General features: G+C 39.4%; 1 protein-coding gene and 1 long non-coding RNA gene across 2 annotated transcripts in view; one reads left to right on the forward strand and one right to left on the reverse strand.

The window, feature by feature from the left end:
* Positions 1 to 10,107, reverse strand: part of CMPK1 (cytidine/uridine monophosphate kinase 1) — a 29,929-nt gene extending 19,822 nt beyond the window's left edge. Inside the window, exon 1 of the mRNA XM_010984719.3 lies at positions 9,794 to 10,107. Within this exon, the coding sequence (XP_010983021.2) occupies positions 9,794 to 9,964 (171 nt within the window). The 5' untranslated portion in view covers positions 9,965 to 10,107. The remainder of the gene's footprint in view (positions 1 to 9,793) is intronic.
* A 73-nt stretch (positions 10,108 to 10,180) lies between these two features.
* On the forward strand, positions 10,181 to 13,097 carry LOC135322830 (uncharacterized). Its single transcript, XR_010383734.1, has 3 exons — positions 10,181 to 10,456; positions 10,761 to 10,864; positions 12,690 to 13,097. It is a non-coding gene; the product is annotated as an uncharacterized LOC135322830 (long non-coding RNA).

The raw sequence follows: 13,097 nt of genomic DNA on the forward strand, positions 1-13,097 counted from the left end.
TAGTGTGGATAATCATTTCCTTATGCTGTAATAAACAATGGAATATAATGCTCCCCAAAACTTTTATCCAAACTACTCTTTGAACTCTTTACTGTAGATCTTTTCTAAAATAATGTTACCCTTTACACACTTACTGAGTGCCATGTACTGTGCTGAACACTTTAGAAGCATTATGCTATTTCATCTTTGTAACAACCCAGTGAAGTTGGCATTATTATCATTCTTTACAAATGAAGATACAAAATCAGAAAAGTTAAGCAATAGAGCCATAGGTGGTAGACTGAGATTCAAACCTACAACTGACTTCACGAAGTCTACAGTCTTTCTAATACTATGCTATATTGTAAGTTGGCCTTTTCTTAAATATTTTAATTGAAACAATTCATACATAACAATTGTTCTATTTTGAAAAGCTATTCCTTTTTCTTTCTTTACACATTCTTTGTCACCACTCTGAAGTTCTCTGTAAACATGAAATGCAGTGGGAATTTATTAAATAACTTTCTTGGTGCTCCCATTCATACAGCATAGAATGGCAAGGAAGGTACACATACTCATAGCGACTGGATAATTTCCCTCTTGAATTTGACTATGTAGGTTACATACTATCTAACAGTGAAGTCTCGGGATACAGATCTGTTTTACGGTTGGCAAGACCACCTAATCCATACACCTCATTTTACAAAAGGGAAAATTGAGATAAACTGACTTGCCAGTTAGCAGAGAGGAAACTGGCACTTGAATCCAGGTCTCCTGATTTTCGGTGACTATTATTCCATGGTCGGCCTCTGAGATAATTCCTAGGGGACAGACGTGGAGATGCAGAGTCTTGCTGTCAAGCTATTATGGCTTTTGCATAACAAAATCTGGTAGTAGAAGTTAAAAAAGGAGACTCAAAGTTGATGGACTTTATCATTTTGTTGTATCCTAGCATGGAGGTGAGATCAGAAACTTCATCCACACAGAGCCAGGCATATCTCACCCAACATTCAGCAAGATTCAGACCATCTTTGCCTTTCTCCACTTCTGACACCATTACCACTTCCACTCTCCACTTGCCTCACCCAATAATCACTAAATATGTAGCAAATTAAAATCTCCAATTTAAAAACCTAAATTAACCATCAAGTCAATTCCCAATTATGTAATAAAACATCTTCTGGATTGTCTCTCTACTTCTCTGAGACACCAGAATAGAAATTCATGTTATTATCTACCTAAATCATATTTAATTATACAGGTAAGTCTAATAGGTTAAATTAAACACATAACACTTTCCAATGGCAAACATCAATGACTGATACATAATGGAAGTTTCAAACAGAGAGTGAACAAGGAAGCAGTTTTTTGTGGAGCCCCAGATTAGAAATATTTAATTGCTTATTGGTATAGGATATAATCTAATGTGAAAAACCCAATTTATGGGTCTTCTGGAGATGACTGATGGAAACCAAGCATGGAACACATGTTTTTTGGGACCCAGTCTCTCAAAGTGAAAGCTTCTGAGAATGGTAGGTCATAACCGGGGCTTCTTCCTTTACCACAGTGCTGTTTTGTTAGCTTTGTTCACCAGGCAGCATAAAACTGTCGGCAAACAATACGTCCAGGCACACCTGTTCTCTATTAAGTTCTAAATACTCTTATCATATGTTTAGTCTGTAAAAATGTTCTTAATTTGTCATGTTAAAGCAACTGAAATGTTAGAGTAAATACATTTTCATATGGCGACTGGGCTAAAAGTATTAGTTTTAAGGGTAACAAGAGTCAGTGTGATCAGGCTCACATGACACAAAGAGTAAGACAGTTATCCCCTGGCTCCACCCTTTCTCTCTTACCTGGTCTAAAAGTCCACTACTAGAGCAGTTTCTCTGAAATGCTCTGAATTTCAATTCAGACAGACAACTTTAAGCTAAAATATGGTACTCCTCTATGACTTTCAGAGGTCTTCAGTGACTGCAATCCTCTCTTATTAGCATCTTAACTAGAACGCGTTTAGATTAATTGATTACCGTCATTGAAATTTCAGCCCAAAGGGTGTAAATCAAGCAAATTTCAATGGGAGTAAGGATAAGGGGAAGAACCGATACTGAAGAGGGGTTTTGAGCTGGGCAGACTTAGGTAGAGGCATCTAATTTTGATGGGGGTGGAATATATATGTACATTCAGAGAAACCCCTCCTAACACAGCACACCCATGTAGTTGAGTTTATATATAATTTTATTATTGCACTTTTTATGCTTGACTGAGCTGGCCAAAAAATTTGAAAAGTAACTAAGATTTAGATAAATCGAGAAAGCACAAATCCAAAGGAGTGAGAGCGCTGGAGTTGTGGCTGCCCTGGGGACTTTCCCCACTCCCAAATCACAGGGGCTAGAGCCTGGGATTTCATGGGCCACAGATTGGGGAAAGGAGACAAAGACTGAGGCCTAAATAGGATTGGAGGTCAGATCAATGAGCTCTGCATAAAGTCAGGACCCCTGAAGGAAGACACCATCAGTGCTTGAACTAGGGAAAAAAAGAACCTATCATGCAGAGAAAACAGCACAAACGCCTAACCACAAGCCCATAGTGATGAAAGAAACTTCTAAAGGATATACTTAAAGAAGGAAAATGATCTCAGGAGATCTAAGGTGCAAAAATAAATGATTAGTAAAGAAACTGGTATGTATGTAAGTCACTCTACACAAACATTACATCTTTGTTGTAAAACATTAACATATCATTTGTTGGGATTTTAAAAAGTCAATAGAGAATTAAAATCCTAAAAAACAGAAGAGGATAGAAAAAAGAGTTAAGTGTCCTAAGGTATTTGTATTCTTTGGGGCGGGGGGAGAGTAAAAACATTAATATTAGACTTAAGTTAATAATAAGTGTGCTTAAAATTTCTAGGGTAACCATGAAAAACAGATTGAATAGCTTCCAAAGTAGGAAGGAATAAGTCAGAAGAGGAAAAAAATCTCAAGCAAGTCAAAAGAAGGTGGAGGTGGGGTTGGGGAGAGGGTAGGTAAAATTAACACAGAAAAAGTAAGATGATTATGACGATGATAATATAAATTAATGGTTAACATTTATATAGGATTTCTTGTGCCAGGCACTATGCTAAGTATTTTACATCCATTAGCTCATTTAATCCTCACAGCATCCCTCTGAGGTTGAGACTACATATTATTATTCCCTCTTTACAGATGAGGAAACTGAGCCATAGAGAGATTAAATCTTAGCTAAGGTCTCAAACATACAGTTGGTGTTAGGGTGAGATTTAAACTCGGTCTGACTCTGGAGTCTAAACTCTACATATTGCCTAATAGACAATACACAGGTATGACACTTTGACATTTGTTCGTGTCCTTTCAAACCAACTTTTCTCCTGTCTAATGACTAGGAATGCCAACCAAAGTGTAGCTACTTACGCTGCTCAAGACATTTCCTTCATTGATTATTTATGGATAAGCACAGAATAGGCAAGGTACTAATACATACAAAGTACCTGGTATAAATTTGGCACCATGCCAGACATTTTATTACATGGGTTCTTTCGGTTAATCCTCATAATCACCTTGTAAAATAGATTAATAGCCCAAATCTTCAGTGGAGGAAACTAAAGAGTCAAAATTTAAATAACCCACTACAGGGCAGAAACCTAGGTCTGACTGGCTTCAAAATCTACTTAACAAATGTTTATTTAGCATCAATTTATGCCAGACGTGCCAAACACTAAAGACATGAAAGTAAATTTAGAAATCTATAGTTCTCAACCTTTTGGAGCTTATGGTCTAGTTGGGCAGACAATCCAATAATCATAATAATAAAAGTGAACTACAAACTGATAATTATTATAAAGGTCAACAGAATTACAAACTGATAGACGCTATGAAGTGCTCTGAGAGCATATAATAGAGAAATCTGACATTGTCAAAAAATGTGAGGGCCAGTTTCACTAAAGGAATAACATTTTAAGCTCACAGTTCCCAAACTGTATGCCAAAGTGCCCAGGAGCCCTGGAGCCAATTCATAAGAATGTCCTGGGTTTACATTTTTAAGGTTGATACTTGATATCTATTGGATATCATGTGAACTATCAGCTCAGGGTGGTTCACAATTTCAACTTTCAATCATGGCACATTCTTTTCAAAGACATAGCTCTGTGATGCTCACTTTTTTATGGGTAGTTGCTGTGATAAAAATAAGTACCACATGAAAATTAATGTGGAAAATGAAATGAGGATGGAAGTTTCTAATCTGATTCCAAGGTATGAGAAACTGTGCAGTGCCCAACAGGCATTTACATCCCATAAGTAAATAACCGTAGTCACTCTAGAATGAAATAAAGTTGCTACATTTTCCTTTTAACTTATTTGTATTATTTCTTCAAACAACTACTAAATTGTTTGAAAATATTTATTAAGTATTGTTTGGATCTAATTACTTAATACACGTAACTATTAGATACTTATTTTGGACTAAGGTGTTTGTGAAAAAAATTACTGAGACACTAAGGGTACCATGAACTGAGAATGTTTGGGAAACTGTATTAAGCTAAGCTAAGATCTGAAGGATGAGTAGGTATTTCAAATACCGTGCAGTAGAATGAGCAGGAACAAAAGACAAGGTCCCCACCCTTGGAGACATTACAATCTAGTCATTACAAAAGATAAACAGTTTTAAAACAATTCAATGTTAAACTTTAAAATTTGGAAAAATCTTTCATATCTTTTCTCATGAAATTCTAATAAGAATATGTTTATCTCCACTCTAAATTGAGAACCCCCAGAAGCCAGTATCCTCCCACACAGATACAGCACAGTTTGCATTTAGGAAGTGTTTTCTGGGTCAGTCTCACTTATGTCGGTTTACTCTCCTTAGGCTTTTCTCAGAACTGAAACCTCCAATTACCCTTTGCAAGGGTAACTCTGCCTTAAGTGTTCTCTACTCCTCCACATCTCCTGGCAGCTTATTTCTACTGTCCTTCAAAACTGAACTCATATATGTCACTACCCTCCAGAAAGCCTTCTCCTTCCCTGATCCACTGGACTGTAATTTAAATGTCCCTTATCTAAATTGTCTATTTGGTATATTTCTATCATAGGACTTATCCCTCTGTCCTGTAGTAGTCACTGATTAACTTCTATGCCTCCCGACTCTGTAAACTTTCGACATCAGGGTCTGCACCTTATCCACTCAGTAACTATCACAGTGACTCCAAGCTCTCAAAAAATGTTCTCTGAATAAATGACAAGTACAGGGAAATTTTTTTAAGTCTAATTATGCAATTTTACTTTAATGGACTTCCTGGGGAATATGAGGAATTTACTCAGAAAAACTTTGAAAAGGAGATTTACAAATTTGCAAAAATTAAAATGACTGACAATCATCCAGTGCTAGTAAAAAAAATCATTCAACTGCTGATAGAAATGTAATTAAGTTTACTGTTTTTGAAAAGTAATTTGCAATTGATTATCAATTAAAATTTAAAATCCACATATCCTCTAACTCAGGAATCCCACTTTTACAAAACTTTCTTACAAAAATAAAAGCATCCATATGCAATGTTATATTTAGAGGTAGTTAATTGAAGCACTGTTTGTAATAGCAAAATAATTCCTGGAAACTATCTGAATGTCTGTCAACAGAAGGAAATGGTACAACCATTCTATGGTAATATCCACATTACGGAATATTCTGCAGCTACTAATAAAAATGAGTTAAGTATGTGTAGAGACCTGAGAGGATAGCCATGATATACTCAGTAAAAAATAGACTAATCCCATCTCGAGATAAAAAAGATAAATACATGCATTTTCACTTGTAAGAATATTGAGAAAGTGTTAGTACCAGATAGTTAATACTGGTGACCTCAGGATCAGAGGAGATTTAACTTTTCCCAACAAGTATTAATTACTTTTGTAACTTAAAATGAAAAGGAAAAAAAAAATGAAGCCATTTTCAAAAGTAAGTAGAGTATAAATCTCAACATACTCTCCTCTCTTCCAGATTCTTAACAATGACAACAAAATCCATTGCAACTATCTTTAATGAAAGGATGATGCTTCAGGACAGTCAAGGATTCTGTGGACTCTCTTTTACAGATAATTTAAGCTTTATTTAAAACAAAACAAACAAACAAACAAAAACCCTATCTCTTATTATATCTTATCCTGCCAAAAGGAGAAAGGCCTATTCTTAAACAAGCTTAATGTCCAATGGCTCTTCCTACGTAGTTTCTTCTATGAGTGGTAGTCTTTTTAAGGCATTTGTGATCAGGAGCTTGAAATTTTTAGAATGCTCAGAAGATTTTTAAAAGTATAACATTTATGCACTGAGGGTAACCTGAAGTGTTACATGAGAAATCTTAGTAAGACAGAACTAGGTCTTATTCAAACACTTCCGGTCCTCAAATTGGGAGCAGTAACCACTACTTGGGTGCCCCCTGGGGGCCAACTTTTGAATTTTTTACATCTTCAGGACAAACTGGTGTCCTGTTTAAATATTTATTCCAAGAATACTTATTAAGCACCCCTTATGTGCCAGACACAATGTTCAACACTGGAGACGACACAAATATAAATAAAATGAAGTTCTGATTTCTACATGCTTAGAGTCAGTATCACCCAAAAGCTTCTAATCATAGCAGGTAGGATACAAAGTATGTTACCCACACAGGCCCTGGAGGAAGTTATGACACGGAAGATGATAAAAACACTTTCTGGGCGCTACAGAAAACAATTTGGCATAGATATAAGCTTTAGCATAATTTGCTTATGTAAGCAAAATGCTTACTATCTTTAAAAGAGAGTAGGTTTAAATATTTCAAGTAACACATGCAAAACTGTGGTTGTTATTTTCAGACAAGTTTAGATTATAGCACCATAATTTTCTCTAGGCCAAAACAATACAAATAAAGCTTAATTTTAAAAATTCAAAAATGACCCGGTATCCCCATCATGATTTTTTTAGTAACAAGTTATTTTACAATAATAACTCCACTCTGAGCACTTAACTCTAATAAACTATTGCACTGATTTAGAAAATCGCTAGTTTTCAAAAAAAAAAATTGAGTACGAGCACACATATTTAAAGACAATTAGTTAGAAAATAAAACAAAACCAAAAAAGATAGGTTCAAATAAATAGGCAAAAGTCAACCTCAAAGCTTCCCTCAATCCTTTCCTTACAGTTCAGAATACTTTTCAGAAGTTACTGTATCAGATTTACCTTTCCTTTCTCAAGATCTAGGAAAGCAAACAGCAGAGGCAGAATTTGCCAACATAAAAAGAAACAAACAAACAAACAAGGACCAGCTTCCTCTGGTCACACCCTCAATCCATAACTGCAATGTCCCAGGACATTATAGGGCCAGATACTCTTTAAGGCTCTTTAGCAGGGGCCCAAAGATGTACTTCTAGCAGTTGAGCTGGGAAATCAATGTAATTTCCCAAAGAAACAATTCTATTTCAGCCACATTTCAGGTACCCTGTGAGCTAAATTAACAAGCGGCATGGCAGTCAGGGAATTTAACCTTGATTTATATGACTTTTCCCCTATAGAAAAAATTTAGTTCCAAAATTACAATCTTTTGGGATTCAGCTTACATTTGCCAGTATAACAAAACTTGAGTCAAAATGCAAGAGACTCACAAAGGCAAAAACAAAAAAACCTCTGACTTAACTGACCATAGACATTCCATTGTTTAGTTTATTTAGTCTGCTAGGGAATAGCAATTGCTAAATTACAAACTACTTGGAATTTATAGTTATCAATTTAACAATGTTTATGGCAATTGGAATCAAAAGCAAGTATTTTCATGAAAGGTAACAGTTTAAACCAGCTTAAGCTCATATAATTGTTGAAATCTTAAAGAATAATATAATACATTATAGAACATATCTCATCATGGAAATCTCATAATTGATAATTAACAGGTTTAAAATATTATCAGCCATTACTGAACAAAGTAAAGAATAAATACTAGTTACAGAACATGTAGATTATTTTTAACCCAGTAGAGTAATATGGGTATTATTAGTTTGGGTGTGGACATTTAAAATCACATTATGATTCAGAAACAAAATATTTAAATACATTCAAATACATCAATCATAAACCAAATTTTAAAAAGTAATACTACAGTGTACTTCAAAGTAAAAATAACCAATCTCATAAATTATGAACAGGAAGAACAGAAGAAAAAATTATTTGCATCTATGTATACCAGATATTTTACATTTACCATTCACAAATACCATAATAGATAGGTATTATTTCTCCCTTTATACAGAGGAGCTCAAGGGAAAAGTAACAACTTCTCCAGGACTAAATAAAGAGAGAGAAAATGGAACAGGTAGGGTCTGAACCCATATCTGTCTGACTCTGAAGTCTTTTCTCCTTTCCTTGTCATGCTATTTACATGTAAGAGTTATTTCATACATACAACAAAGACGTGAAATCCTCCAATTGTTACTTGTCTTTTAAAAAGTAAAAAACAAAAACAAAAACAAAAAAAAAACAACAAAAATAAGGAGAAAAATATTTATGTATTTTTAGTTTAATTAGTTCCACTTACAGTCCTAAAAATGATCAGCAATTATAAATACAACTGTAGAACACATAATGAAATAGATGTTACCATCTGACTTTTTTTGGATGCTCTTTAGAGAATATAGGACAGGAGTGGATTGTGTGAACCTGGGAGAGGAGTCAAAGCCCAAAGCTAATAAAAGCTGTATCCTGGAACAGAGGAGGGAACTATTTTAGAAATTATAGGTCAAAACTTTGTTTGGACACCGAGTTTCACAAAAATTCTTTGGTGTTTTACAGCACCATTGGTCACTTTCAATGTTTCTAGGTATCTTCTGTTATCCTTCTCTCCTAAACATTCCCTAGGCTCTCCAATTAGCCTTGCACCCACTGTGGCTAACCACGTTATCTGTTCGAAAATTGCTAACAGAATAGAATTCGTAACTATCGCGCTTTGAGAAAAAAAAATTATTTTAGAGTTGGGAAGCTTTTCCCATTGAGTTTAAATCTGTGTGCACAGCCCCTTCTTACATTCTAGAGCGGGCAACTGAGACTCGGAGAGAGGAAGTGACTTGGCCATGGACTAAGTGTGAGCTGGCAGCCGGGCCAGAGGTTAAAGTTTTATCTCATACTCCACGGCTTTTCCACACAGACCCAGGCTGCACCTCAGGGTTGGTCTTGGCACTGATTGGCACAGAAAGTGCTACAAGCAGATCGCAGAATACCTAAAGTAACGCCCTGTCGGCCGGGAGTCCTTTCTAGGGTAAAGACTGGTTGGTTAACCAACGGTTCTGAGTTTAGAAGGCGTAGGGGAAGGGGCGGAGCGGGAAAACCGGTCTCCCTTTCAGGCAGCGGGAGATGCACACGGCCTCTAACCCAAATCGGCGTTCCTGCTGCTCCCACCCACCGACAGCCAGCAACACACTGACCTTTGCGAGCTCGGGGTCCCTGGAGGCCGACCCTCCCGCGATCCCTCTCCCAGCCCTCTCTGGAGACGAACTTGGTCCCCAGAACGTAAGGAAAGAGGGCGCGGGAACAAAGCGACCCCAAGCGGTCCCCTCCATTCTGGGCGCCCCCAAGGCGGGCGGACGTGGACTACCAGTCCCGACATGCCGCGCGCCGGCGGACCCTCGACCACCGCCACGCCGGCGGTGCGATGGTCGCCGGGACTTGTAGTCCGCGGCCCCGGGGGGAGGGGGCGCGGACGGCTGGGCGCGGCGGAACGAGCCGGCCCGGCATTCGGTTAAGCCCAGGGAGCCCGCCGGCAGCCCGGGCCTCACCTCAACGATGCGGGCGCACTGGGTCCCCTTGCCGGCGCCGGGACCGCCGAGGACGAACACGACCTGCGGCCTCATGAGGCAGTGCGGGCAGAGGAAAAGCGGCCGGCGCGTCAGCAGCGGGAAGCTAAGGCCTAGGACGTGCAGCAGCCGGCGGCCGCAACGGCTCAGCATGCACCGCGGCTCGGTCCAACGCTGAGGGAGCTGACAGCAGCCGGGCCGGCGTTGGCGCGGGGCGGGGCGCGGAGAAGGGGGCGGGCCGAGCCGGCGACCGCCGCGGCCCCGCGGCCGTAGCTGCCGAGGCGTCCGCGCGGCGGCCGGAAGGGGCGGGGCTTCCGCTGCTTGCTCTTCGGCAGCGTCTCGGCTTCCAGGATGCGAGTCTGCGCCCGCGTGCTCCCCGCCCCTCTGCTGGCTCATTCATTCTTTCAGTCCGCGGGTACTTTATCCTGCGCCTTCTTGTGTCGGGCCTGTGCCGGAGTCTGGGACGTGACACACGGGAGAGCAAAACCCATTGTCTCTCCTCCCAAGTTTAAATTCCAGGGGGAAAGCAGCCGAGTCAATACACGAATAAATAAATAATACAAATAGCGATATGGGCTTTGAAGGAACAAAACGGAGGAGTAACAAGACATGAATGCAATTTGGAAGACAGGGACCTCTGAAGAGGTAATATATAAGCCTAGATATAAAGATAAGAAAGAGCAAAGCCAGGCAAAGACTAAGATAGAGTGTCCCTTAAGAAGAGAGAATTTCAGGCGTGTGCAAAAATCCTAATCAGTTGTTAGAGCAATTAAAAGGCCGGTGAGATCAGAACTGTGTGAAGCGAGGAGGGAGAAAGTGAAAGCTAGGAGAGTTAGGCTGATGGCAGGTCATTTAGGCCGTTTGGTAAAGGAAAGGAGTTTGGATTATATTGTAATGGCAACAGAAAGCCCTTATAACTATAACTCCATTTCCCTGTCCCCTGCATTAGGGAAAAATCTCGAGAAGAAAAAGAGGCCAAGGAATGAGTCTTGGTGAACAGAACTTTAAAAGTTGGAGAGAGGAGGAGGAACCTGAGAAGGCAGAGCCAGAAAGGTAAGAGGAAAACCAGGAGAATGTGGTGTTCCGGCAAAGAGAAGAGAATATTTGGAATGGGATTGTGGTGGTGTAGTACTGAACATTGTGCTGGGAGACTGGACTTATGAACTCTACAGTTCTGCCCAAAGCAGATCATACACTATATTTAATTTGAAGCCAAATGGAAAGAGGAGTGGATAGGAGATGAGTAAATGAGAACAATAGAGAGAATAAGTGTCAAAGCGAAGTTTATTTAGGTGGGAGGTAGGAGCCATGCTGTCTAATATGGTAGCTCTTAGCCACATGTGGCTATTTAAATTAACTACATAAAAACAATTACAAATTCAGCTCCTTAGTTACAATAACAAGTGCTCAGTAGTTGCGTGTGCTAGTGGAAACTATTGGATAGCACAATACAGAACATTCTGTCATCACAAACAATGGTCAGCGCTATGCTTGAGCTTGTATTTAAGCTGCTAGGAATGATCTGAGGTGGAGGGCCTCAGGTGTCTTAAAAGGTCTTAGAGAGGAAGATGTTCATTTTTAACAGGAATTTCAAGAACGGTAGAGTTGCAGGAAGGTTTGAAGGTAGGAAGGCTTCCTGTCTGATTTTTTTTTTTTTCTCTCTCTCTTTTTTCTCAGAAAACAAAGGGCCATATCACCTGAGGGTAAGGAGAAGGGAGTGGGATGTTTAGGAGAGAGAATGTATAAAGTCAACATCTTCGCAACTGGAAAATTTGGTTTTCTAAAGAAAACTAATCAGTGGGACTTCTGGGCACTATTAAGAGCTCATTTGGTTTTTGACATCATGGATGTAAAATAATTGAAGATATTTGACCGTTCAGGTGCAGAGAGGACAGGTTGTTGAATTCATCTGAGACTGGGGTTTTGCCAGGCAAGTACAACAGAGGGAAAAAGGACTAAGGGAATGTTTGCAAGAGAATGTTTATGATGATGGATGCAGAATCAAAGTCATGCAGAAAAGCAAATGGTGTTATGCGAGGGCTGATAGCGGAGAGGTGGAGAGGAGCTGGGAAAGGGGCCAAGGTATTAGAAGCATTGGTGTCCAAGAATGGTTGCAGTGAAATATTTGAGCATGTGAGTGGGCAGTACAAATGCTAGTGGTCTGAGTCGGGTATTTGGAACCGAAGTGTCAGAGGTTGAGAGTTTCTGCTGATGCTAAAGTCCAGGGTGAGCCTAAGGGAATGGAAGACTGAAGCAGATGCACACCCCGTTAGAACTGAGAGGCTAGGGTGTTCAATTTATTATCCAAGTAGAAGTTTAAGTGAGCTAGTATTGGCATGAAGAGAGAGACTACAAGAGAGGAACTAAGTTGTTGAGGACAGAATGCAGGAATGTTGGCAAATGATACAAACAGGAGGGGTGGATGGTGGTCTAGCCTTCCTTTTGGCAACTGCCACTCTCCTTTTCCCTGTCTGACCCCTTTCCTCTTCTCTCATGCAGTATGTTCAGCCTCTTCTCCATCATTTCCCCTATCTCCTCTTTTTTTATTTTACTTACGCCCAATCCTCCACCTCGCCTTTTCCCATTTCTAACTTCCTCCTCTTCTCCCATCTATTTCTCCTTTCCTGTTCTTCTCCCATCCTCTTTCTTTGCACCTCTAATCCCTTCTCCCTTAAATTCCTACTTCCTACCTTTCCCTCCCCACCATAGAAGAAGGAATGGAATAGCTCAATTATCACAGCTAGAGAAATCTTATCATTGATAACTTATTATTCATATTGCTTCAAAATGTTCCCTTTTTGCTTTTTTATTGAGCCCTGTCATAGTTACTGTCTTATTGATTTAGTGTCATTGATATACTAATATATTCATCTTACAGATGAAACCAAAGCCAAAAGTTCTCCAAGGACAGCCAGCCAGTAAGCAGCGGGAGCTGAAATTCAGGGCTTCTGAATCCTAGCCTCGTGTTGTTGTTGTTGGCATTATCTCATTTAAAAGCAGAGCATACCAAGGTTGAAGGAATTGTAGAGTTCCTAAGTCCAAAGTCTTCATGTTATCAAAGGGCAACAGGTAAGAAAGTAAGTTCCTTGTCCAAGATCTTTTCTCACTTTAGTACAACAGATGTTTGGATTCAGGGAGGATTAATAGACAGGGGCATGTGACCAAGATTAGGGAGACCTATGTTTAAGTCCCTATGCTACCAATTAATCACTATAACCTTGGGAAACTCCTGTGAATCTCTGAACTTCAGTTTTTCATCTTTCAACTAGGACGTGGAGAGAAGCGT

This window comes from Camelus dromedarius, chromosome 14 (genome assembly GCF_036321535.1).
Source record: "Camelus dromedarius isolate mCamDro1 chromosome 14, mCamDro1.pat, whole genome shotgun sequence".
NCBI lineage: Eukaryota > Metazoa > Chordata > Mammalia > Artiodactyla > Camelidae > Camelus > Camelus dromedarius.